Source organism: Pterocles gutturalis, unplaced genomic scaffold, assembly GCF_000699245.1.
Source record: "Pterocles gutturalis isolate BGI_N339 unplaced genomic scaffold, ASM69924v1 scaffold13805, whole genome shotgun sequence".
Taxonomy (NCBI): domain Eukaryota; kingdom Metazoa; phylum Chordata; class Aves; order Pterocliformes; family Pteroclidae; genus Pterocles; species Pterocles gutturalis.
Genome location: NW_010146035.1, coordinates 1 through 27,676, shown reverse-complemented (window position 1 = coordinate 27,676; position 27,676 = coordinate 1). Strand labels below are relative to the sequence as shown.

Here is a 27,676-nt window from a genome sequence, read left to right as displayed (position 1 = left end):
TTGGTATTATGAGCTCTTTGTTCAAGAAGTCAGTGCTAAGCTAACACTCAGAATTTTAATATGTGGTGAGTGTACTTCCATCACACATTCAAAACCATCCTCACAGAAGAACAAGTTAGTTAAATGATGACGTCTTACAGAGGCTAGTTCTGCCCTGTGTTTATCAATTCCTAATTTGGCATTGCTGGCTTCAGTGTCTTTGATCTTTTCAGGGCTTTTTGAGCTCTAATCATCTAGTAGTGTATTATCCATATCCTTAAACTGTGAGACTAGTTAGTCTCTAAGCTTTAGTCTAGGACTTCCAGGAGTGACAAACAATTTTGATACCATATAAAAATTGAAGTGAAAGACTTGGTGAAGTTTCTGGCTGAGCAGCCTCTTCTCTGCTAGACAGGATTCCTGTATGATTTTTCATCAGTGTTTGTCTTGCATATTGGCAGTGCAGAAAGACTCTTAACCTGCTCTAGGCAGTGTAATATTTTCTGTCTTTATCACTGGAACACTTTTTTCCTCACATTTGTCTTGTTAAAATATGAGCCTGTTTCTTTGGTGTGAAATATTGTAGATATGAAGGAAAGATTACTACAGTCTTTGTCATGGTGCTTTTGTTATTGAAAACTTTTACATTACCATCTTTTCCCTTTCCCTGATTTTCTATTCTGTTCAAAGCAAGTAAATTTTTAAAATGTGTTCTTTGACTATGTTTTAAAGATGTCTAAAGATTCTTCTTGCTCATCTTTAAATTCTTTCCAATTATGTCATCATTCTTGAACTGTGGTGCTGGAAATGGTACCTTACCAGTTGTCCTGTTTCCAAACTATTTCATTAGTATTAAAGCAAAATAATGCACCAAGATGAACTTCTACCTTAAATAGTCAGTGATAGTATCAAAATTAACTGTTCTCTAAAGATGGGTACTTTAGAGTTACTGAGGAGTTGCTGTCTGAAAACAGTCTTGAGCAAATAAAATGATGAGCTTTTAAAGCAGTTGTGCTGAGGATTTGGAAGATGCAGACTGATCTATTACAAGCAAATTAGTGGTAGGTATCTCAAAAAAAATATAATCACTGATTAAAATAAAATTGGAAAGAGATGATGTGCGGAGGAATGAAATATGTGAACTTGATGAAAGAGATGATGGTAAGATGATGTTTGTTTGCATTATTCAAAAAGCATTTAGCAAGGTCTGTTACCAAAGGCAAAGATGTAATGGGATAAAGAAGCATGCCCTTTCTTGAATTAGCAAACAGAAAAATAGGAAGTGAAGAGTCAGAGTAACTATTCAGGATTTTTATTGTGGTAAAACAGCTGTGTTTCCTACCTGTGTTCAAGTTGAAGTTGCTAAGGCAACAGTGTTCACTGCTGATGTTAAAGTATTTAGGGTAACGAAAACTGAAGCTAGCTGCAGGGAATCTGCAGAAAGATCTCATGAGTATCTGAATGCATTTTATCTGATGTTTCATTGGTATTAAAGCGAAATAATGCATGTGGGCAAGAGGGCACTTTCACTTTGGGTATTCTGGTGGTCTTTAACTGTTACTACTTGGAACAGGTATTTTAGAAATAGGAAGCATCTGAAAACAATTCTTAGCAACAGTTGAAAATGCAAGAAGAATGTTAGCATTTATTAGCAGATGGGGAAAAGGAAGATATTTTTCTTAAGTCCACGGTACAGCAGCATCTTTTAAGTGCTGCCTGCTGTTGGAGTCATCTTTAATATCTCAAAAGGGGAAGGTAAGATTTAGAAAGGCTAGTAGGGTAACAAAAACATGAAATGTTTTTCACATGAGAAGACAGCTGAAGGAGAATGACACCTCCAGTACTATGGCTGGCATGGAAGAAGTGAAGGAGGAGAAATTGCTCATTGTTTCTTGTCTCGGGGCTGGACAGCATTAAGTATAAGTGTCATTAAAACAGACAATCTAAACCAAAGGGATTCTTGCCAGCAATATGTGGTCTACTGTGGCACTCATTGTCACAAGGCATTATCAACACACAAACTAGATGGGAATGCAGATGGTAAGTCTGAGCTACTACAGTTCTCATCTTGGGAAATTGTTAATGCTACCAAAATAGGGGGAAAGAGGGAGAAGATTAGTTGACATTACTCTGCATTTGCCATTCTACAATACTCTGCCTAAAGCTTGGCACTTGGAGACCAGCCACTGTGTTAAGTAGACCTTATTGGCTATTTTTATGGTGGTATATTCTGTAGAAATGCACTATAACAATGCTTAATATGTACCATTTCAATGTAACAGGCAACATGTTACAAATATCTCCTTATCTTGCAGACCAAGCAACAGCTTCTGAAAGCTGTAACAGAATACAGCGTGGAACTAGAGCAGCTACGAAAACAACTGAGGTATAAGCCAGGAAATTTTAAAAATTATTAAATCTTTTCTTATAGCTTTTTCTAGCCTGATGTTCTCATGGGCCTTGCTTATATTGCAAACTGACTTGACAGTGATAGTTACAATGGTTTCAGTTAATGTCTCTTAAGTTTGTTACGGATGTGTACATCGTTAGTGTTAGTGTGGCCTGTTTCCAGTTAGTGTTTCCTGAAATATTCAACATTTGACCTTTGATTTAAAAGGAACAAAGTATCAGTATCACAGCAAAATTGACTCTGGAGATAGGTTTTCATTAGAATACAATTTGCACAAAATCCAGTTATATAATTACTCATTACAGTACTGAAATCTGAATGTTCAAAGTAGTTTCAAGTTTTCATGTTTTTAATAAAATTTCCATTCACTGTTTCTCAATAAAGAGCTCTAAACCACAGGCTCTTTGGAATTTAGAGGTAAGAAGCTTTAATTATATTTCTCAAGTATATCAAGGAAATTGAGAAAAATACCTGCGACACTTTGTGATTATTTGTATTTACAGACAAAGTCTGTTCAATGCCAGTTTACTGTACCAGTTAACTCATTTAATTAGTGATGACTGAGGTCAAACTAAATTTTCATTTCAGTTAACAGCGGATTTGTGGACTGACAATAAAAAGGAAATGGATTAATTATCAACCAGTGTTTTTTTATATAGCATTACCTAAAGATTTAAATAAGCTTTTAAAAATAAACTTAAGTTTATAAGCTTAAAACTTACAAATAATGTCCTTAAATTTTGGTTTAATTATTAACTTTTCCTTTGATTTTAGTGATAGTCATTTCCTTTGATACAGTGATTAAAATATTCAATATGGTTCGACTGCTGTTGTGCTTTAGTTAGATTTAAAGAATATCACTCTGAAAAATGGTAAAAATATTTTCCAGAAGTTACTACAGATTTTATGTAAATAGTTAAAGATGGCTGTGTGTTTGAGTGTGCACATCTGTTCATGCACACAATTTTGTATGCAGCTTTTTGCAGGTAATGTTGGTATTTAGAAACCAAGGTTGGCTGAATACACGCTGATACTAATTTTATCCCTCTCAGAAAGAATGGCTGACTCAGACATTCCCTTTCTTCTTTTCCACATCCATGCAAAATATTACATAGGGAGCAATTGACATCTGTTGTAATGCTAAGTGCTTATCATTGTAAAGATTGGGTGTTACACAAATTTCAGCATCTGTTTGAGTCCAGTTGTACTACTTGCAGATATTAAAGCTACTGCGTTGCAATACCCACACTAAAAGATACAGGTTTAGAATGAGTGACCAGATTCATTAGTGTTGAATATTGGTCATTGTTGAATATTCATTAACTAATTTAAAGTTTGGTCTTTTTTCAAGATTAGTTGTACCCAAACTTCCTTGCTGTTAGAGCAATAAAAAATAGCTGCTTCTAGTATTAAGCTTTCACTCCCTGATTGGTGAGTTACAGTTTACTTACTAGATGAATTTTGTCTTCAGCAATGTTTATTTTTACATTTTGTTTGTACAATAAATTTAGGACCAGAACCTGCTTAGAAATGCAAAGTTATCTTAATGAAAATGTTTTTCAGGGGAGCTTCTTGGCAGCTCTCATTTTTATTAGCCGAGATTTTTCTGTGGAAAAAGTATTTTCAAAAACAGTGTGTTTTGGACAAGGAAAATGTTGTGACAATAAATCAAAGATTAAGGTGGTATTCAGGGTATTTGCTAAAATCAAGTATTTCCAAATTCATCATTTCCAAGTTGCTTGTGCATCCCACTATTTAATTCTTGAAAGAGAAGGAACCATGTTTTCATATCCCCACATTTTTGGAATTTCTTTCCTTGCAGGAAATATTAGGATTGAATTACTGTTTTGGATATCTCATCCATCTATAAATTCCTAGTCTTGGATTGACATGCTTATATTGATTCATGTAACAAGTGTGTATGGAAGCAGTTAGCATTAACTGAACCTATGTTTGACCTTCAATAAATGCTATAAAAATTCAGCTTATTACTGTATTTCTAACACTCACAATCTCCTGATGTTTTAGATTAAAAAACACTTATCATTCAGGTTGTGGTTGAGCAGCCAGTTTAGTGTTTTTGTAAAAATCAGAGGTGTCATGATTTCCTTTGGTCCTATCTTTATTTTATTTTTTTTTAAAGGAAAGTCCTTTTTAGATTTGATTCTTGGAGTTATATTAAATTCTTTAATGATACTGCTTTGACCAAATAAATTAGGGTACGGCATAATAACCAAAATGGCCAAAGTCTTTAATTTGTAGCCATGTTTACACACAAGGATCTGTATAACTGTCTACATGGCAATGAGTGTGCATAGTAGAAGGGAAGTGCATTTTTCTGCTTTAACTGCTACTTCAGTATATTAAAAGGTTTATTAAAGTATATTAAAAGGTATATTAAAGTATATTAAAGGTCAAAGTCCCTGAGGACTGAAACCTAGTAAATCACCTTGCTCTGAACTTTCACTCACACATGCCTGAATATTTATGCGTATTTTTGATTAGTTGCTCTTTTATAAATAATGAAAGTGTGAGTAAATTTTTGTCTTTACATATATTCCTTATACATGCAAGTATAGACTTCTAAGTATCCACAGAGCTGGAACAGGCTAGTCATCTTCATTCTCATTTCAGAACACTTGATTTCTGATTTAATATGTTGTAGCTGGGGAAGACTGTTCAACACATGAAGTCTATCAAAGCAGTGAATTGCATGCCATTAATAAACAATCAGTGCCTACATGTTAATGATCAATATTAATAACAGGTAAACCATGATACTAGGCATTTCCAGTATATTAACTAACACACAACTCGATAAGCAGCTTTCTGCAATTGAGCTGTGAAGTATGTAACTGATCTCACTCTTTCTTGCTTGCTCTTACATGGGTACACACACCATGGCTCACAAGAAGCATGCATTAAGTACTGTGTGCACATGTGCACAGCTACTCCCTTTTTGGGAAGTACATTTTCCCCTATCCGCACATCCCTCCTCCTTCAGGCGTGGGTGCACCAGCTTTATGTGTACTTGTGCTGCTTCCTGCAGTGTGTAATTATGCCCTGCTGAGACAGCACCCCCTGAGTTCCCACACACACACCTAGTACACTGGTCCCCATTTATTTCACCCTGTGCTGTTGGTCTGCCAGCTGTGTGCTGACTACTGATGGTGTCTGGTGGGGCAGCTGCTCTCAGACATGGGAGAAGGTGGCAATGCCCATGGAGTGACTCCTGGGAGGGTTGAACACAGCTTGACTGAGGTCTGTCACCCACAATTGTGTGTTTTCATGCTTCCCTTCAAGCTATCTTAGAAGTCTCTTTAATAGTTTAATCTGTCTGGGGATGATAATGAGCAACCTTCATAATTGTTACTGTCTCCACAGTATTCTTGGGTTTGGGCAAACAGGCTCTTCAAGGGGAATTTTGTGCCTCTGATTAGGGACACTGACTACACTTGTGTTCCTCTCAGATTAGCTAAAAAAGTTCTTGCAACCCTATAAGAAGTGTTATGTTATACTCACAAAGCCAATGACAGCAGCTCTATATAGCTCTAAAGTAAGTGCTGCAGTGATTTGCAAAGAAGTCTGGAATATTTTTACCAGTTATGTCTCTGACATGAAGTTACGTACATGTAGCTTGCATGGATTATATGGCATATTACAGACAATTCAAATACTTGGTTTTTTAAATAGATTTACATTGATTTATAGTGATAGAGTCTGCAGAGGATAAGTGGATTAAAAAAATCAAACTCATATAAGAGGATTTAGGTCTGTATTACCTAGATTAAGTGTAATTTTGGAACTTTTGGTAATTGCAAAATTTATAAATGTGTGTTGATAAATTTTAGATATTTTAAGTTTAATATATAGCAAAGTATACAATCTGACACATGTATCCATAAAACATCTTAAACATGGTCCTGAGGTATTGTCATCCTACATTTCCAGTAGGTATGCCTAAAGGAAGGCTGCTAGATTAAGTTTTGTCAAGTAGTCTGGCAAAATGTCAACAAAATTAAGAGTTCTGATGGAAGTTATTTTCAGGATGATATTAGCTTTTATTCTTTAGATCAGAAGCTGACCTTACCCAAAATATTGACGTTTGGGCAAAAAGTCCTAAAGAAATGTTTGAGAACTGAGTCTTTGCTTCTCATCACTGTTAACAAAAACTCAAGATAAAATGTACAGTTACACTGTACTATTTACATCCTATTTATGTACTGTTACACTAGCTGTTAAAAGGTCAATCTGCCATGCATAGAGACAATGTAATATTTGTTGTATCTGTAGACAGTTGAGGTTTGAACAGATTGCATTTGTTTATTTGCTGGAATTTTTGTTAAAATGTTTTAGTGCTTTAGTGTTTTGGAGCTCTGTTGTATAGAGTTAATAATTTAGTTCACTGTATTATTGTTCTCTTGAATTAACTACTAGCAGCCATCTCTGGAGAGAGGATGTCAAAGAGTCAGTGATCAAATGATTTGCTCCCGTGACGTCTACTGTTTGGTTTACCTGGAAGTCTTAAAAATGTTTTAATCTATATGCTAATGAAATAGCTTTAAAGATCTGTAGATAATACATATAAACTAATAAACTTGGTGTTGCTGGGGCGGGTATCTGCATTTCAGAATGTTAAAGCTTTTCATCAGACATAACTGGTCAGGATTATATTAAAGATACATCACACAGTGAAGAATAAAAGCTGCATCTTTAGAATCAATTTGTTGCTGATTAAACACACATCTTTGAATTTGATCAGAATCTGAATTTGGTCATAAAAATGCATTTTTAATACTTAAGCTGTTTTGAGTTTTATGGGCTATTTATGTTTGTTCTTATTTTTTCCTTCTTATGTTGGGTTTTGAGGGGTTTTTTGGGTTTTTTTACAGCACATTTTAAATTTTTTGAGGGAAGCAAATTAATGTCCTCACAAATTTACCAATATTTTTGTAGGAGAAAGGTGCATGATTCAGGTGGAATAAGATCAAAGGCATGGACCTGCAATGAGGGCCACATTTCTTGGAATAATGTTTTTATCTTTGTTTTTGCTTTGTCAAGATAACAAAAGTAGCTTTTCTGATTAATTAAACTGAAATTAAGTCTTTTCTATAGAATTGCTGGGATTATGTGTATTTTGCTTAATATTTTTGTGTATATATATTATGCATGTTATATACATATTATATATAGAATATGTTCATGCCTTTTGTGCCATTAAATGAAAAATCATATTTCTATAAGGAATTTTTTGCTTGAAGTTGATTCTTAAAAGTATTAAATATTTCCTACCTTTATGACTGTTAGTGCTCCAGTTAGCATTAGCTTGTCTAATATGTTTCCTCTTTCTTAACTTTAACACACATTCAATCATTGGTCTTTAAATTTAGCCCAATATGTAGCCTGAATAATTGGGTTACACCCCTGGTGAAGGACTTTGTATGTCTTTCTGTTCCCGACTCAGGAGTAGGAGGGTTGCTCATTTCAATAAACTTTTCTACTGAAGAGGAAGGCTGATTCACCAGCCAGTCCATGGTGGGGCTTTTTGCCTTTTCTGTTTCAGCTCATCAGACCTCTTCTGATTACAAAGCACATCAGTTAAATTCTTCACAAGTGGTTAATGATTTTTTTAAATTTCTCGTCAAATTGTTTTAAAAAGGGAAATCTAATTCTGAAAAAGTTTTCTCTAAGTATTTGTGGCCAATTATATTTAAGTTATTGAATCACCTAAGGGTTTTGATTGCTAGTTCTCCCAAATATTTAACCAACATATACACCTTCCTGTTAAGCTATCTTTCAGAAGTCATTTTCACAGGGCAATTGCGTAATTAATTTGGTATTCCTCTCTCACCGTGCCCCATAGTAAGAAGGAGAAGAAGGGAGGAACCTTTTCTGCCCTGTAGGAACAGTATTACGAAACCTGACTGCCCTTCACAGCTATTTAAAAAAAAATATATGTAGTGGAGTCATTTTTTTGCCCTGTACTAACGGAAAGGTAATTCATAAACTGTTTTCTTTATACAGGCAAGCCAAAAGAGATGGGCAGACAGCAAATGCTAAGGTTGATGAAATGACCAGATTGACAGAGAAGCTTCAAGACCAGTTGGAAACAAAGGTATTCTATAGAAGGGAATGATTTTCTGTTGCAATTGAATGGCTAGTCAGTTATCTGAATGCTGGCGTTAAATTAACTGCAAGTTGTTTTCTAACTTATATTGGCATGTCTTTATTTTGTTCAGGGAACCTAAGGTGATATCTGAATAATAAATGTATTATTTCTAGGAAGAAGAAATGATATCTGCCCAGCAAAGAGAAGTAACATCTGAGAAACGCGTGCAGCAATTGCAGTCTAGTATAAAACAATTAGAAACAAGGTAAAGAGTGCTCATTGGGTGTTAGTAACAGGATACATGCAAGTGCAATAAGATATTACCTTTTTTTCAGCCTCTGGGTTTTGTGTTTCTGAGCAGTTCTGTTTTCTCAAAATACAGATATCTTACGCTTGGCTGCTCTCTATCTTAATTGTTCTGTCTTAATAGCTTCTGACTTCAGTGTAGTCCAAATGATAAAACAGACCACATGATTTTATTGACTGTAATGGAGAAAAAAGAGGTATATATTTTTCACTCTAGTGCATAAATTGAGTTACTCAACTCTGAATAGCTTTAGGTGGAGTTCTAAAGAAAGATACCCTGAAATTTGAAAATTTTTATGTAAAGTAGCTGGTTTTGAAGTGAACACAGACTTTTCTTTCCATTTAAATAAGATTTGGTTTCAAGTCTTAGTTCAGCAATCTTTATACAAAAGAGATTATTTAATAAAACTGTTAAAGCACACTTAACAATAAATGCTAGTTACAAAAGTAGTTTGAATACCTGATAAAGAGTCGAACTTTGATTCCAGCACTACCTACTGGAAGATCTAAGTCTTGATCAGGTTCTTTTGTATCTGATTGAATCTTAGATACAAAAGAACTATGGGGGGTTTTACCCCCTTCACTTTCCAAGAATATTACATTTATCTGAGCACAGTGATTTTGATTCAAGTATCATGAGCAGTTGTTGAATTATTACTGTTAGTCAAATGACCTGATAGCTAAAAAGAATTTGTAAATTGCTTATTGAGATAACTGTGTGACTTCATCTTCCCTTCTTGGTCCCAGCCCTATGAGTGTGATTAGCAGAGTCTTCAGTAAGTCTAGAAACCAAATAATTACCAGGGAACCAACCTTGTGACTAGGTGGCCAAGTACTGCCTCCAGGAGTCGCTCAGACTTGTGCGGCTCTCTCTACTTGATGAATTTTACTGGCCCAAGCATTGTGGAGGCTCTTAAGTTTATTTTAGAATGTCTTAAGAAACGAGCTAGTTTTTCTACCAAAAAATGTGCTTTGGTTCTACAAAAATAGAGTGGTTGCCTTTCTTTGTATGTTTTATTACAAATGTGTGAGAAAGTAAAAAGCCATGGCTGCTTGAAAAGGCAGCCCAAGTGTTGCCCAAGTGCTCTCTGTGGATATTTAGAACTGTGCACTTTATTGAACCAGCAGCACTTTTGGAACTTGCTGAGATTTTTGGAGAATACTTCTGAGACTCTCTTGCCCTGTCTTGTGCCTGCCAATACGGAGAATCATAATTAAACAATAAGAATTTCTGAGCTGTTGTAAAATTACTTGTAAAATTTCTTGTTCTAATGTTATAGCTGCAACTTCATTGCCCACATCCAATTATTCCACTTCCTCCACAGAGGCAAACTTTATTCCTTCTGGGGCTCTTCTATTCTGTTTTAATATAGAACGTTTTCAGCGATGTAGCCCAGAAGAACAACATTCTTTTAAGGGTCTTCTGAGATTAGATATCTGAGTTAACTCCTTTAATTCTGTTTTTTTCTAGGATTTCATGAATATTAAACTCAAAGACTTTGTCCAAAAACAAGCAGAAAACCGGGAATGCAGTTTTTGCAGCTTATTAATAAATACTTTGTTAGCTTCGTTTGAAAGAATTAGTGTCTTAAGTAAGCATCTTATTGTTAAATGAGTGAAAGTATCGGTGTCTTGTAGATTACGTGTTACTGTCCAAGATGCTGAACAGCTGACAACAGAAAGAACAGCCCTGGAGAAACAAATCGGAGAGCTTCACACAAAGTATGCTAATCTAGAAAGGGAGAAGTATGATGCTGTTGCAAAAGTCCAAGATTGTATACAGCTCTTAGAAGAAGCTAACCTACAAAAAAGTCAGGTAAGGGAATGGATGAAGGTATTTCTTGGGTATTAGAATACTTTCATCACTTGCGGTTGTGAAGTGCCTGATTATCTATTCTTACAGGCATGCATGCATACGCAACCAAGCTTCTTTTATGTCTGTTGTACTAGAATTACACAGTGTACCTGCACTTGAATTTTCAAAAATTCCTGACAGGGCTTTTTATCGAATACTTACAAACAAATTGGGCTGTCAGAATAAAAAGGAAGGTTCTGTTATGATTTTATAACTTATGGTTAGGAAAGAGCTAAAACTAAAGGGACTTTTTTTGTTATATGATGGACATAGGTCACCAAGAGAGCAAGTTCTGTGTTCAGATCTTAATTATTCAGAAGAAATCTGGAAAAGTGACTGAGTAGTCAGTTGGTGAGGTCTGCAGTCAGGAAAAAATTGCAATGGTGTTTGTTAATATATGATAAAATGTCAGAAGAAACTCAAATATGCTATACTGTGTGCTGAATTTAGTCTTAACAGTAAAAAAAAGTCACCCTGCTTTCCCAGTTCTGAACTATCCTGAAGTATCTGCTGTTTGCCCCTTTAGGAGATAGGATACAGGGCTTGGTAAACTTTTGTCTAATATGGGCGCGTCTGTGTTTTAATGGTAAGCTTCAGTTCAAGTCAAGCTTTTAGAAATCTAATGGATTGTTTGCTGGCAAGACAGAACTTTAATGTGCATCTGATGACTGTAAATATCAGTAAGTGAAACCCAGCTTAGTTAATGTCTGTGGGAATAAATGGAGAACCTTAGAATTGATTGTTTGGGCTAGCATGTTGAACTGTTGAGCAGTTAAGGAGATAAATCCTCCTTTTAGTCTGAAGTTGCTTTTCAAACTTGAGGAGCCTCCTGAATATCTAAATTAGCTTTTCACTTTTAACTTTCAGGATATTAGTGTTGTCTTTTTTGCTCTTGCCGATTACAGCTCTGACAAAGGAGGCAGTGCCTCCTTTTTTCTGACAGAAAAGGGAACTACCTTCTTCAAAGAGATCCTGCTAGCTTCTGGCCTGCTTCCTGAATAGATTAAATATTGACAGAGCTTAGGGATTCTGGTCACTAGTGCAGTTAAACTTCTGTGATTATTCTTCTTATACAAAAGAGAATTATCATCATGTTACAATCTTTCTTCCCATATTTTTATAGTCAGTCAGGAGACCCTTTGGTGGCATCTTCTTTTCATATTTCCTCATAACTTTCTGCATCTCCATTCCCTTTATCTGTTAGGCTCTGGTTCAGAAAGGGGTGAAAAATGAAGCTTTACATCCTCCAGTTCTTGATGGCCAGCTTTGGACTTGTCAGTCCCTTTTCTTAGTAAGATATTTTGATCCTTAACAGCATTCCACTACAGCCTGATTGTGGGGAGAACATGAAGAATGTAAATTAAAAATAAAATAATTTATTTGGAATTTAAAAACCAGTTTATTTGAAAATTATTGGTAAGGAATATAAATGACATTTCCAGTCTGCTCAGTATTAGTATATGAGAGCAGTGTTAGAACACCATTTTTCATCCAAAAGTTCGGCAGATCATTTGATGCTGCTTGCTATGAACTCACACGAAGTTGACAGAAGTGGCCCAGTAAAAGTTATTGTGATGTAAATTGCATCTCTAAGGCAGTAAGTAACTAAAAGTTACAGACAAACAAGTGGCTTTTTATAAGTAACAGTTTAGTGTACTGCTCTAGTAAGAATAAATGAATTTGCAGACACTTGGTAATTTGTTGCTGTGGCTAAAACATGCTGAATTTTTCAAACTGGGAAGCTTATTAATGAACAGGATAAAAAAATGCAGCATAATACATGTATCCGTTAACTCTGTCTTAAACTGTGGCCATAGAAGTTTCTCCCTGCTTTGTAAGAGATTGGTGGTGAGGGGAGTAACAGGCAGTCATGATGCTGCTTCTGTTATGTTAACATTACAAAGCACACAAAGTTAAGCTTACAAAAAGACATCAGAAGAAGTTTTAAAGAGCAGTTTGAGAAATAAAATATAAAGCTGAATTGACTGGTGACAGTGAAAGAGAAGATGACCAATAAAGTGGCATGTTACCGCCTGAAGTAACTTTCTATAGGCTGAATTCATATAATCCATTAGGGATGTTTTTATGTGTTTCTTCCTTTATGCAGTTACATATTCTCTATGTGCCACCTAGGATTTTTCATCTTTCCCACCAAGAACTCTATATTGCCTTCTGTAATCTTTTCAGACCAGTGTTTCCTATTATACTTTAACATCAGTAGCTTTCTCCCGTCCTCCTCAGGAAGGGTTCCTTGCTGCACCATTTTCTGTAGTTCCCACCATTATTTTATGCTAAAAAACTGTTTGATTCATTGTTACCCACCATGAAAAGGACTGCATATACATTCCTTAGTTGCTTATCAATTTTTATTCCTTTACTTATAGTTTTCTGGGAGATGAGTAGTATAGTATAGCAACAATAAAAAATGCTTAGCTATATGTAGGAGCATGTATGTGTGTATACAGGTATTCATGTTCCTAACAGGGAACTTCTGCTGTGTTGTTGTTGGCATTGTTTTTTTATTACAGATCACAGGCCCAGATGAGAACATTGGAGAGTAGCCTTGCCTTTTGATCTGAGCTCCTGTGCTTTCTTCTGTGTAATTCCATGCCCAGTCAAAATCTGAAAGTCCCAATAGAAAAAGGCATCTACTGACACGAACTTTTTGTGTGCTTCTGATTTACAAGAACATGCATTTAGTGCAAAACATTCTCGCTGTGCTTGTTTTCTGGTTGGGTCTTGGTGTCAGCTACTCCAAAGTAAAAAGGAAAAAAGGTTTTTTGAACAGTGACTATGTGTGGTTTCTTCTCTTGGTGCTAGATATTATGTCACCACTGAAATATCAGTAGTATTTCAAGTTGTTATTTTTTCTAGGCACTGTTTGGGGAGAAACAAAAGGAAGAGGAAATACAAAAAATGAAAGATGAAATGTCTCAACTTGCAGAAGATACTGCTGCAAAAATAAGAAAGGCAGTAAGTTATGATGTTTAGAAAGAATGATTTAACTCTGGGTTAAATCTGAAATAGATGTTTCATATTTATAGCAGATTTTTTTGTTGGTTTTTTTTTCCTGACAATGTGTCAGAGCGAGCTCATAATGTGATTGAATTTACAGGCTGGTAGTGTGTGTGTGGGTCATGTATTTGCCTCTTGTGCCTATACAGGAGTTCAGTTTATATTCATATATCCTTAGAATAGTCACAGCAATAGCAGCTGACCTCATTTTATGTTAAGGTAAATTTTAACAAGTCTTAAAGCCTGTGATATTCTGTGTCTGCTGGTGTGAAGAATTCTGCTGCCTGAACTAGAATTTCCTCAATAGAGCTTGAGTTTGCAAATGTGCTTTGAGTGGTTAGCACTGACAATAGTGTGCTGTATGATCTGCACAAATGCCTGGGAGGCTAATGAGAGAGAAATGGCAAGATTAGGACTCCTCAGCATCCTTGCCTTTATTCTTGAGTAGGGGGAGATACTGAATGTAAAAATAGGAGTAACAGTTGACATTGCTGTTGAAAAACTAAACTGAAGTTTCCTCTTACTTGTGTAAGATATATCAGGCTAAGTAACACTTCTTGGTTTGGTGTATCAGTTTTTAAGGAATTAGTTATTCGCAGTTGAGTAGAAACTACTGTAAATTGGTCCCAAAACAAGCATGAGTACCCAAGTTTCTGTAATGAATGTTTGGGTTTTTGTTTTTTTTCTCCTCCCTTAGCTGTTCACAGAATCTATATAACGTAAATGCAGTGCATAGTGAATGTCAAATGATCCAAAAAAGAATTTAAATCCTTCATGGATTAACTATAAAACCCCTTCTGGAAGCTTATATGAGTGATATGCAGAATTCTAATTGCTTTATTTTTTGCACAAACTTGTTATCATTGTGAGAAATTTTAGAGTTAAAAGGTTTAATAATGCCAATAAATTTCAAAACAGATTGACAGATTTTATTCCGTAACAATAGTTCATAGTACAGTGATGCTATGCATGATAAGCAGTTGGGAATTTTTTTTATTTTTCTTCAGCATGAAAAGTTATTGATGGTTCATGGTCATCACAGTCATACCTTACAAGTGTTTTGATAATATAGGTAGCAAGGGAGTATACTGGCAGTACTGTACTCTTCAGCTTTGTTATCTAGCCAATATTCTTCTGAACTATAATGAGATTCTTAAAATTCTCAAGAACCAAAAGTGTTGATGTCTGTGCAGACACTGGTGTGGAGAAGGCTGCACTGTGAAGATGTAAAAAGTGGCACTTGGATTTCAGAGTTTCTATTCAGTAGCACATCAACAGAGTGTTGAATTGATATCAAGGTATTTAATTTATGATACATGGCCTCATCTTGGAAGTTGCTGGTGGAAGCTTATAACGTATGTTCAGATGATAGGACCTGTTGAAAGTTACACTCTCCTTTTTTTTTTGTCATCTCAGTACTTTAAAATATTCTCCTATTTAGGCAAGTAAGACTTGTACCAAGTACAGCCAACAATCAAAAAGACTCAATATCAGAGCACATTTAGAAACCACAGTTTGGTGGAGAAATGACTAAAAAAATATTGTAGTAGTCTCTTTATGATTTTTGTTGTTATGAGCAGCTGAAAAATTTAAGCTTTTCTGATATAAGACTATTCACAAAATTAGTTTTCTCCATGTTGTGTCCCATCTGCAGTTAAAATGCAGACTAATCTGTCTGGAGGTTCTCAATAATTATCTCCATATCAAAGAGACATATCAAAGGAAATAAAGGCTTGTTACAGGCAATGGCTGCTTTTGCAAGTGGACAACAGTATGAATCACTTACCTCATTTGTAAGTTTTCAGTGGTGTAATTGATTTTGCCTCCTTTCACTTTCTTCACTATGACACAATGTGCATGTGTACTGCATAGGGATGAAAGGATTCTTTTTCTCTCCAATCCTTTCATTTTGAGAGGTTTCAGGAACATACTGCCTATATTTTCAGGGCCTTTAAAATGAAGATAAAGATGGATTGTGCCTTCTATTTGGTGGTTACCTGAAAGAATCACAAAAATTGTGTGGATTACTTAAAACTGCAATATTTAATGTCTTACACAGTTTGGAAAAGGAGCAAGAGCTAAAAAGCAACTAGGATAACCGCTCAGTCTAGCTGTGACAATGAATTACTAATCAGAATTGAGACATTTAGAAATGGCCTATTTCTTATTTTGAAATTATCTCAATAAATGTATCAAAAGGATAAAAAGTAAAATTTTACAACGAGTTTTCATGATTCTCCAGATATCAACAAATACTACTTTTGTTATGTAATCTAAAAATATGTGTTACACAAATTGCAGATATCTTGCACCTAATGGACAGCAGGTTTCCTACAGCTTCATTGTTCTTTTTGTAAGGCCTCGTTGTGATGTCTTCCTTTCTGCTTTTCTTTCTAAACACCCTCAGTTAGAGTAGTATGGATTGATAATAAACATTCTTCTATCATTTACGTAGTAAGATTTGTCACTTATTGCAGTCCTGTATGTTCTCACATGTATATTCATGCACCACATATTGGCAATATAGATATAAAAACAGGATGGAAAAATCATTCACAGGATTAATTTTTTAGTTTTACTTTGTTTTTGATCGTAGGTAGAGTCTGCAAAGAAGCCATATAATGTGCAGATTACTCGACTAGCAGAAGAACTTGCAGCTCTTCAGATGGTATGGTGCTGACTGATTATTTTTTTATAGCAAAACATTTGAGACTTCTAGTTTTTGTTTATCAAGTAAAATACCAAATTCAGGTAAAAGTAAGTCAAGTAAAATATGAATAATGTGTAATTGTTTAGGACTATGCTTTATTACTGTATAGCACTTTACGTCCTGCATGTCTCCAGACATTAATGCAACATAGTGTTTTTCATGTTAGTTGACAAAAGTGACTGTGTGCAGTGTCTTAACAGTCAGTGCAGCGATTCATCTCCAGGTGTAAAGGATATTTGCCTGGAAAATGCATTTTTAATGTGCAGATTTGCCTTCTGTGTATACAATCATAACTTACTTTACTGAGAATCTTGCCTGGCTCTGCATGAAATAATACAGTTCTGCAAATCCAACCATTTCTTTGTGTAAGTTTGTTCCTTGTGTTGTACGTATTCTTATCATCGTTCACAAGCATCTTGACAGTGAAGTTCTGTGGTCCAGAAAATATTTCCCATGTGATGGCATTTCTTAAGTATCCCTGTTTATTTCAGGGATAAATAAATCATGGAAGGCTCAGTATTGCATATCTATAGTTGATATATAGTTGGATTATATTTATTCAAACAATGTTTCATTTTACATGTCTGTATAATGAATGGGACTGATCCTATCCTATATAGAAAATAATGAGCAGGTAAATATAATCCAATGCATACATACCAGCAGCAAGAATTACATTTACAATGGCTGTTTTTTTTCTTTGGCACTTCTTGAAATTTTAGGGTTTTTTTGTTTATTTTAAAATTACTTTTAAAATAGGAATGTGGAGAAAAACAAGTTCAAATTGAACGAGCCATTAGAGAAAAGAGAGCAGTGGAAGAAGAACTTGAAAAGGTAAGGCAATTGCATGCATTTTGACATCATGTTTAAGATCTCTTTTCAGAAGGAAAAGTTATATTGATTTTTCCCATTTCTTACAGCTTTTTTGTTCTCTTAATTTTCTTTTATTTTTTGAGTGTTTTTTCTTAATTGTAAATTTTCATGTTGCCATTTCAAGGTGTTGTTGTTTTTTTTTTTAAATCTGGAAAGCAGTTTAAAGCGGTAATGCTAAACTGAAAAGGAGGGTTGTCTGAAAAGTGTAAAAAGTAAAAGGAGAGATGTTTGACATAATCCAAAAGAATGTTGGTATATATTCCAGTTAAGCTTAATAGACAGACAACTACATGAATGACAAATCTTTGAAAATGTTTTTTCCAAGTAGCAGCAACAATTATAGAAATTCAGTTTTGCTTTAAATCACTGGGAATAGGATGCAATGAGGAGTAGCCTCCTTGTCAACACTACTACTACTAATCACCAGTGCAAGGTAAGGACGATCTTAAATGAAAGTTTATCCTTCAGATTTATAAGGAAGACAGAGGACGTGAATCTGACAGTAGAAAACTAGAACAACTGCATCAGAAATATTTACTTGCAGAAGCTACAAAAGATGACCTTCAGCTAAGTCTACAGGCAACACAAAATAAACTGAAACAACTGGAAATGAAGTAAGTAAAGTATGTTACAGAAATTGGAATGGAAAATAATGCAAATTATTTCTAATTAAATCGTTGATTATGTGTTAGACTTTTGTCACATCTTTGTAACCAGTAGCAGGAATAGTACCAAGTTACCATAATTCTCAAGCAAGGGCAATTATAAATCACTATAAAAGTATTAAAGGAATGAAAGGTTTTCTTTACAAGATGAGAACTGCCAGCAGTTGTTTGACCAAAAAAAAAAAAAATGAAAACAGGAGTATATTATTTGGAATCTTACTGCATTTTAAAATACTGTTTGTAGGAGAAGTTACTCTATGAAATATTCAGGCAGAGATTATTACTTTATAAATTCATCTACAGTGTGGTATTTCCGAATACATGCAGAATACTTTATATTGTATACTGAATTTCAGGTTGTGTTCAGAGCTAATGGGCACTATTGCAGTTCCAATAATATAGTGGTAAAAAGTACAATATGGTACACATTTTTAGACTAGGTTGTTTGCAGCATGAAAAGTATAGGATTCTCTAGAAGCTTCAGTCATTTCTATACTCTGATGATTGTAAATCCTATCACTTCACCAGAGCAATCCTCACCTGAGAATCTGGAAATGTTATAAAAATTAAAATCTTGTTTCAAATTGTCATTTTACTGAGATTTCTATAATATTAGATTGTTTTCATGAACTCCCTTATCCTGATAAATTTCTTTGCTGACTTGTGCATAGTTCTAGCTGTCAAGCCCATTAAACATGCTGAGCTGATACAGACTTTCAGGAAGAAAAGGGGAACAGCTGTACTGGGTCAGACCCAATATATATTTTTTTCTCTAGTATTGGAGTTCAATTGTTGAGTTCCAACAAGATTTTTCTTCTCTTTCAGCTCAGAGGAAGAGAAATCTCGTTGCCAGGAAGTTATCTGTAAGTTGCAAAGCAATCTGGATTCAGAAAGAGAGAAGAGTGCCTTTGTCAGTGAACAAAGGCTAAAACTTCAGCAAGAGAATGAACAACTGCAAGAAGAAATGAAGGGCTTGAGAAAACTGGCCATAGAGGCTCAAACAAAAGCTAAAATAAAGGTATGGTTTAGATGTTACTTTTATTTTAATGTAGGATTGGTATTTGCTTAGTACGGCAGCATTTCCAACAAGTGAGGATGAAAGTTTCGAAGATGCCTCCTGGTTTCTGCTTAAAAGTAATTTGGTTGTAGCATTGAATCTATTGCGTGACTCAATCTCTGCTAGTTAAATTGTATTTTAATGTGTCTTAAGTTCTGCTCAATAAGAAAATTCCAAATGTTCTTTGCTTTTTAGAAGATGAATAGATCAAATAATAACATATCTTCCTTCGAGTGATTTCACTTATTCCAATTCCAGATCTTCATTTATCTACTGTCTAGAATGTATGAGGAATCTCTGTATGACTTTCAGTCCAGAGTGTTCCTCTACTTATTAGTCCACCATGTTGTCAGAGCAGTGCGTAACTAATAAATAATTTAATAGGGTGGTTGTCAAACATTGGTTCTGTATTTTCTGGACAGAGAACATTTTTCTATAGGAATAGTTGCAACTGAGATAATTAGCTGAACAAGGGATGTTCTTTTTGAATGTGCACATGAACAGAATGCAGGTGGGATAATAGTAACCTCAGTGGATTCCTGGTACCTTTGGCTTCTGAAGGGAGTAACAACTTTGATCCTTGATGTGCTTTCTAAACATACAAAGATGGTACTTTACAGTCCTGGAGTTAAGACCAGAAGGTAAAGTCATTGAAAAGGGATCTAAGAATCTACAGCAATGAAGAAGACTTCATTAAGAAGTTTTACAAATTATGAATGGGGACCATCTCAAATCCAGTTACCACTTTGCACCACGAAATAAAGGAAGCTGTCAAATTAAACAGGAAATCTTGTTGCAACTCCAGAACCCTGTAGTCAAACACAGTTTAAAGACAAAGGATCAGAGTCTTGGAAAAGATATGTACTAGATCTTTGTCCATCTCATTTTTAATCAGACAGGCTTCCAGTATAGTTAGAGATAAGATTTATTTTTTGCTTTTGTTTTCCTCTGTTGTGCAAAGGATTTTAGATGCAGTTAAGATGCTGCTAACACATTTTAGCTAGGTGAACATGAACATCTAGGAAAGAACATGTTTCTGTGAAGAAAACACAAGGGAGAAGGATAAAGATTATTTACAAAAATAAGCATACACAGCTCATTATCCTTTATTATCAGTAGTACTGTTTGCTTAAATTGGCTTTGGGAACATGTATCTATTTGAGCATTATAATTACAAGTTTAATTATTGTGTTACATTGTTTTCAAAAAATGTTTATAAATTTAACTCTAGTGTTGTAAAAAAAAAGTAAAAAGTGAGAGACTTGATTGTATTCTGTTTGTATTTTTTTCTAGATAAGCACAATGGAGCATGAGCATGCTGTGAAAGAACATGGATTTGAAGCGCGACTTAAGGAAATGGAAGACACCAGTCAAAAGTCTACTGCTGAACTTAGACATCTGTTAGTAGCTCAGCAAAAAGCAACAAATCGGTGGAAGGAAGAAACAAAAAATCTTACTGAAACTGCAGAAGCCAGGATCAGTAAGCTAAAGTAAGTGCCATTTTCTTCCTCTTCTGGAGGCTATTAAACAGTTTTAGTTACTGTTTGGTGTATGGCAGGAGACCTGTGGTGAAAACCATGAAAAGCAAACCATCCAGACTAGATGGTTTGCTTCCAGCAAAACAAGAGAGAATGCTTTAAGGAGAACTTTTGATGCTCTTTGTGAAGTTAGCAGCTGAAGTAAAAATTTTGCACCTTGTTAATGTGTGTACATTTTGTAATGACAAAAGGTAAATGGAATCTATTATTTTTAATTTTCAAGATACAGCACACTCAATTTAGAGAAGTTTAGCTTTGGATTATGAAAACCTCAGTATTTATGGCTGTTCAGAACAGTCATCATAAAATCAGTTGTGGAGTGGTCTCCAGACTTATAAAATAAGTGAAGAAAAAACCTATTGGGATGCACATCCGATGCTCTCTTCTGAGCAGCTGCTGTCATAAATGCGGATACAAATGAGTTGTGTGATTGGCCTAAGCAAAAATATGATACTTTACTTTTCTCTTAATCCATACAGGTTGCCAGGTAACTAGCTGTTATTTTGTATTCCCAGCACAAAATATGAGAATATTTTCAGTTTTGAAAGGGTGTAACAACAAGGGCATCTCATGAAACAGACACAGATACAGATTACATAGCATTCCTAGATGCTGGGATGGTGCCTGGGAGCCTATATATAGACAGATATCAACTGGTTTAGAGAAGACAGTGGAGTTACTGGAAATGAGTGAATAGAGAAGGAAGTATCCCAATGAGAAATTAGCCGTTTGCAAGTTATGTTTGAAATAAATTCTATAAGCTTATCTTTGTTTTACATGCATACTGCTATAGATAGTTTGTTTTTACTTGGATGTTAATATCTGTTAAAAAACATTAAGGATCCCACTGATCACTTTATGAAATAAGCAGATATGGCATCTACATTCATCTTAGTTTTTCTTTTCAGTGTGTGGACATGTGGCACAGTATTAAAATGTAAATTAATTGATCTGTGCACAGTGCATTTGTAGTGTCTTTCCTTCTCTGGTGTTGCCTTCCCCCACCTCAGCTTCCTTGCATGTCTTGTGTTTGGCTGGCAAGTAACAGCCAGGCTGTGGCTAGCTGCAAACTGACACATGCATGCACTCACTCTGGTTGCCAGCTAGTTGGTGGTTGTAGGAGGCAAAGTTTTAAACAGGCTGTCTCTCAACAGAGACAAAATTAACTCTGTCCCCACCAAAACAGGGACACACCTCTCCTAAGTGAACAGTTTGGGCATTTTTACCTTATCTGTCCAGATATAATCTGGCTTTATTTTGCCTTAAAATATACTGCATTTTGCAAAGATTACTAAACAATTCTTTAAAAAGGCAAAAAGTCTCTTTGAGAAGTCATTGGAGTGTTCACCATGTCTGTGAGACGCTGGGAGCAATGCTTCTTCACTGACAGTTCTAGTGGTATAGCTTCACTGTCTGTAATTAACTGGTTCTTACTAATGCTTTTTTTTGACATATTTTGTAAATGCAATAACCAGAGAAGAAAAGTATTTTATAGTGTTTCATGGTAAGGTAAATTTAAGCTGTTAAACTTGTAGTTTATTTTCTGTAAATGAAACGACAAAGCTGCTCACAGTTGAGTATCTAGGTTCATAACTAGATCCTGAATTTGGTTCAGCAACTTCTTATTAAAAGGGAAAAATTGCAGACTTACAAAACAATTAAAATTGTCTGTGAAACAGCTGCTTTCCTCCTTAAAGCTTTAGTGTTCGGTGTTAAAATGTTGTTATCGTGGACAAAAAGCTTTAGACCTTCTTTATCAGCAGCAAAATGCTGACATAGAAAATATAGCAGACATGAGAGGAAGTTTCTCTTGGAATCTGCATGAAAAATAAGTAATAAATTTTGAAAGTGTCCCTGTTTATGTGAGAGACTGTCTATGTGGCATCGTCTAGAAAACTGCAATAATTTAACATCCTGTATCAGAGGATCCTGTGTGACGAGCAGAATAGAAAAAAATGTTCATCTCATTAAAAATTGTAAGTCAACACTAAGTCCACATGATTCTCTGTTACTTCAGTAGATATTTCAGTGCAAGCCTGAAAGCAAAGCCAGTTACTTTTTAAGATGATTACATTTGTGATGCTTTGTCATACTGGATAAGCTAGAAGCAGAGGATTTTACTGGACCTTTACCTAGCAAGGAAACTGGCAATATAAACGAGTTTGTTCTCTGCTAGAAGGCTGTAATTTAAACTGCTGGAAGGCATTTCACAGTTAAATCTGTGCTGTGATGCTCTGATACTACAGTGACAAATGGCTATAACAGAACCTATAAGTAAGAACTATCTAGGCAAATTAAAACCAGCTGATTTTTCTCATTATGTGCATTACCGGATACTTAGCTATACAGTGCAGAATGCCACTGGTATGAACATTAACTGAGTTACACAGTAGCAGTTATTCAATGCAATGTCCTTGCTCATATTATAAATTAATCATCATATTTTATTCTTATCACAATAACATTTTGAGTGAGTATTTTGTGTGCAAGTACAGAATGGCAAATCATTTCTTATTTTGTTGTGAACTAAAAGCTGCTGATTTATTTAAAAAGCAAAATAATTTTGAAGCAAATGCATTTATCAGGGAAATATCAGCAGGACCACTAAATAATGGAGTGATCCTGGGTAAGCAGGATCTCTTGAATTAAAGGCTCTGTTAGAAAGTCCTCTTGAGGCTAATGCAGGAAATGGTATCACTAAGCCTTATACTAGGCTCCAAGAGAAAGGCCAAAGTTGACCCACCTTTCCTATATACATACATTTCTAAGTTTATGTGATTTTGAGAGGGTTAGTTAAGCTGTGAGCTTGTAAGGAAAACCTAATATCTTCTTTAGAAACTTCATCTTGTCTTGACTGGGCAGCAGGGCTATGAACTTAGCTGCAGATATCAACATACCCTTTCTGGATTTAAATAGAGAGCTCTCCAAGTTTAGCAGCACATCAGGGCTATTTAGTACATTCTGAGGACAGCCCGAGACTTCCTTGGCGCTTCATGAAGTACTGTTTGATGTATCAGATTCATGTAAATATAGGAGCAAACACAGAGATTGTGTTGGTGACATATGGCAGAATTTCAGTTTTTAATAAGAATTGTTACTCTTACAGCACAGTAATGTGCTTTACAGGTGAATGTTTTTCAGGAAGTTATACACTTCCTAAGAAACTCATATCTATATGAACTGGGGAAGTAGTTTACATAAAAGCATTTTATATTGCGTTTCGCCAGAAGTTTGCTGTTAGTGCAGCTCTTGTAAGTATTGAGTCAGTGCCCCATTTGTTAGTGTAGGTGTTTCCCATTCCTTTGTGTTAGATTCATGATCTGCTAGTGTTTTTCAGTTCCCTCCTTATTACTTGCATTTTCTGTGTGAAGGTTTCTGAAACATTCTGGCTTCTTTACTAACTTCCCAGCAGCAGCTGCTAACTTTTCCATATTCTGTGCTGCTCATTTGTTATCTTTTAAGTCCGCAGTGTTTTGTCTGTGAGGTGTAATACATAGGGATAAAGGAAACATTTTAATAAATACTTCTAAGAGATGAAGCAACATGATTGAACACTTTTAATTGGTTATTTCTAATTTTTAAAAAAATTAAGAAAAGTAAATTTTGCAACTTTTAACAGTAGAGCAGAGTGATGATTTTTGAAATAAGATGGGAATCTAGTACATCAGTGAAAAACCTGTAGATAAAAACGTTGAGAAATAAATTGATGCTTTCAGGCTTCACTGAAAATTATTCTGTGCTTTCTTTGGCATTTGGGTTTCAGTTCAAGTTAAACATATAATCGCTGCCTATAAACGTGAACTTGGAATGAAAAACCAGTGCTGGAACAGTAGGCAATGCATTGAATACTTGTAGACTAAATTCCACCATTTTCTTCATAAAAATACAGTCTTCACTTATGAGAAGTTTTCTTTCTTCTAAGCATCTTAAGGTGCTATACACTTTTAGAACAATTTATTGGTACTAGACCTCACTTTCACCTTGCAAGACGGCAAGGAACCAGTTTTGCTTCAATATACTTGTGCCAAAATCAATCTTGAAGGTAACTAAGAAGGTCAGTGCTTCTTGCAACATAGGTTATCGTTCCAAATAAAAACATTGCTCTTGGCAGCATGACTAACAATTTGTGACTAGTGCTTATTCTCTTTAATCCTGCGAAACATCTAGTCTGGCAGAGTATGAAACAAAGCTGTTCTGACTTTTGATTGCATCAATTTTAGATGTACTTTGAGTTCTAATGACATTTACTGAAGTGAATTTAGCAAATATTTACAATTATAGAATAATGCAAATGAATGATTACTGGTAAAGGTTGTAAAAAAGTGGCGCAGGACTCATATTTATTTATTTATTTAAATATGAACTGTCCCAAGACTTTTCTGTTGAATTTAGATTGTGTATGTATGTAAAAAATTAATTTAATCTATATCTGTTTATATGCGTTCATAAACATATACAAAAACTATCACCCTCAGATTAAGTTTGGAGGAATTTTATATTTTAAGGTGAATTTAATGTTGCTTAAAGACCTGTACTGGGTTTGGCTGGGATGGAGTTAATTTTCTGTATAGTAGCCAGTATGGTGCTGTGTTTTAGATTTATGGCCAAAATAGCATTGGTAACACAGCAATGTTTTAGCTGTTGCTGAACAGCTTTTGTTCAATGTTGTTGCTTTTGTAGCTGGTCTACAGGGTGTAGAGCTTCTGACTGTTAAGTTGTAAACTCTAAGATCAGTGTCAGTTTGAATGTCCCAACAGTTCAAGGGACTTGGGTGGTCAGCCTTTGACACCTGTGGTAACACAACAGTGTCAAGTGCTTCCAGCTTCTTTTGCATTTCTTGTCTTTGAAAGAATTCTCTTTTGAAAGAAATTAAGAATACATAAACATGTTTTTAAAGGCTTTTACTTTCACTGAAGTAGTGTAATCTAGAAAAACAGTTCCTATGGCCATACTTTGGGGGAAGAGATTGGCTAGGACTGCTCTTATTATCTTAGAGCACTGTGTATAAAGCTATATAGTTCTTCAGACTTAAGCTGAGGAGAATAAAGGACAGCGGAGACAGAAAGTGAAACCAGCAATACCAAAGGAATATTTAGGAAATTTGTGAATTCTAAGGAAACAAAGTAAAGTAACAACAGAATACAGGATAGATCAAGAAAGGGTGAGGGAGAAAGTTCTAAAAATGGAATTTAAGGAAAAACAGAGTAATCAGATCTACCAGTATTTAGTAAAAGAAAATGCAAGTGAAAGGCTGTATGCAGGTTTAAAAAGTAAGGGGAGATCATTCATTCTGTCAAGTCCACCTTGACTGATCTGTACTTCTGTTAAGTAGGTTAAACAAGTAAATAAAAAGAAGTTATAATACAAATAGTAATAGATGGTTAATCTCTTCTGATTGGCATACCAGTTTTTTTCATAGATTTTTATGTTCTAATCTGGAGAATGAAGAAAAGATTTGGGGTAAATTGAGAAGGAATTTGGTAGATAACCAGTGCTTATACATAAACACTTACCAGCCTCCTCACCAGGGGCCAACACCAAGAGCACATTTTTGTTGAAGACTATTCTGGCTGGACCAGGGATCAGAACGATATTCACATTGATAAGCGAAGTATCACATGCAATCAAATGACTGAATTATCCACAGAATGCTGTTCAGTGGAGTAGATCTTGAAAACTGCAGGTGGGGAAAAGGTAGACCTCGTAACTTGAAAACTTTACAGGAAATTGACAGTTCTTTCAACTTTGCTATGACTATTCCTTTTGTCTGTGACATGGATGATTGCTCAGTTAAGGTACAGTTAAGGCTGAGTAGCGGTAGTAATAGGTATACACAAGTCTGCTCTCTTTTTAGAAATATAAACTGAATCTACAAAACAAATGGTACATGAGACAATTTATAAGCATTGGCTTAAATGATAAAGAGTGTAAGTACTTTAGAAATTACTTTCCTGTAATAATGTATTTGAGCAGCTTTAAAACTATTCTTTAATAATGTAATAAAATTTAATGCTAATACATAGTATGAACAAATTGGTAAATTAATAATCTTAACCATCTGTCACTATTGTATAGTACTAAGGTGTAATTTTAGGGGAAAAAAATTAAAAGCATTTGTTGTAACATAAATCCATTATATTTGAACAACTATACTGAATGGCTTCATTTTTAAAATATTCACTTCAGTGATAATTGCCATTATTTATAAAAAGGGAATCCATGCTATATTGTTTTTAAATTTACATTATGTTCTTATCTGATTGCAGCTGTTTTGGGTGTCATTGTTCCAGTTTCTGTTTCTGAAACATTTCTGTGTCATAGTTAAGAGTCCCTGACTCATTGGTAGCCATGTGTTTTTTGAGTTCTAAATTTTATCTTTTCTATAATTGAAAAGAATCTGCCTTTGAAGAATTACCTTTTTTTGGTGCTTATGTATGAAGTATTGGCCAGGAATGCTTTCTCCCTACATCCTGTACGGTACATTGTGTGAATTGCACAGCATCTTGAGATGAAGTTTCCTCCATTTCTAGAACATTATTCTTGGCTGCACTTCTGTAATGTTTGGCAGCCATAGCTGCTTATTTTAAGATGTTCATTAAAGAAGAAAATTTAACAGGATGAGAGACAGCTGCAGGTACTGGCAGTATACAAAATTCATAATCACTAAGAGTAACTGAAGCATATTATAGTATAATTCAACAGAAAAAACAGCTGGCACGTGCTATATTTGAGAGCTTTGCAGAATGTACTTTTTACAGCTGGTGGATTTATCACCCATCTGCCAAAATACTAAAAGCTCACCTTTTGTTTCCTACTCACTTAAAGACAATATGAAGTAGGGACTGATTTGATTAATCAGCAGTTAGGGTTACTGCTCAGTTTTAATATTAAAATCTTATAATGTTTGTTTGGGGGAAGGTTAACAATCAGCATGAATCAACTGTCTAGCTCAAGAGCCATCATGTTTCCTTATGCTTACAAGGTTAAACTGATTTCTTTAAATATGTGCTCAGTGTGATGTAATTATAAAAATAATTTCTTGATATACAGCTGTACATGAGCACGTAAACTGTTTAGGGCCTGTGCTGCTAAGAACACTAATTGCACACATCAGGACAAGTATAGGAGACGGTTTATTTTCAGTAACTAAGAATTTTTA

General features: G+C 35.0%; 1 protein-coding gene across 1 annotated transcript in view; it reads left to right on the top strand.

Moving 5' to 3' along the window:
- The window catches only part of SCLT1 (sodium channel and clathrin linker 1), a 28,806-nt gene extending 8,333 nt beyond the window's left edge, over positions 1-20,473 (top strand). The window contains exons 9-18 of the mRNA XM_010085587.1: positions 2,295-2,365; positions 8,414-8,504; positions 8,672-8,763; positions 10,443-10,620; positions 13,534-13,632; positions 16,271-16,342; positions 17,144-17,218; positions 17,726-17,871; positions 18,748-18,940; positions 20,273-20,473. Coding sequence (XP_010083889.1) covers positions 2,295-2,365; positions 8,414-8,504; positions 8,672-8,763; positions 10,443-10,620; positions 13,534-13,632; positions 16,271-16,342; positions 17,144-17,218; positions 17,726-17,871; positions 18,748-18,940; positions 20,273-20,473 — 1,218 coding nt within the window. The remainder of the gene's footprint in view (positions 1-2,294; positions 2,366-8,413; positions 8,505-8,671; positions 8,764-10,442; positions 10,621-13,533; positions 13,633-16,270; positions 16,343-17,143; positions 17,219-17,725; positions 17,872-18,747; positions 18,941-20,272) is intronic.
- Positions 20,474-27,676: the final 7,203 nt, after the last annotated feature.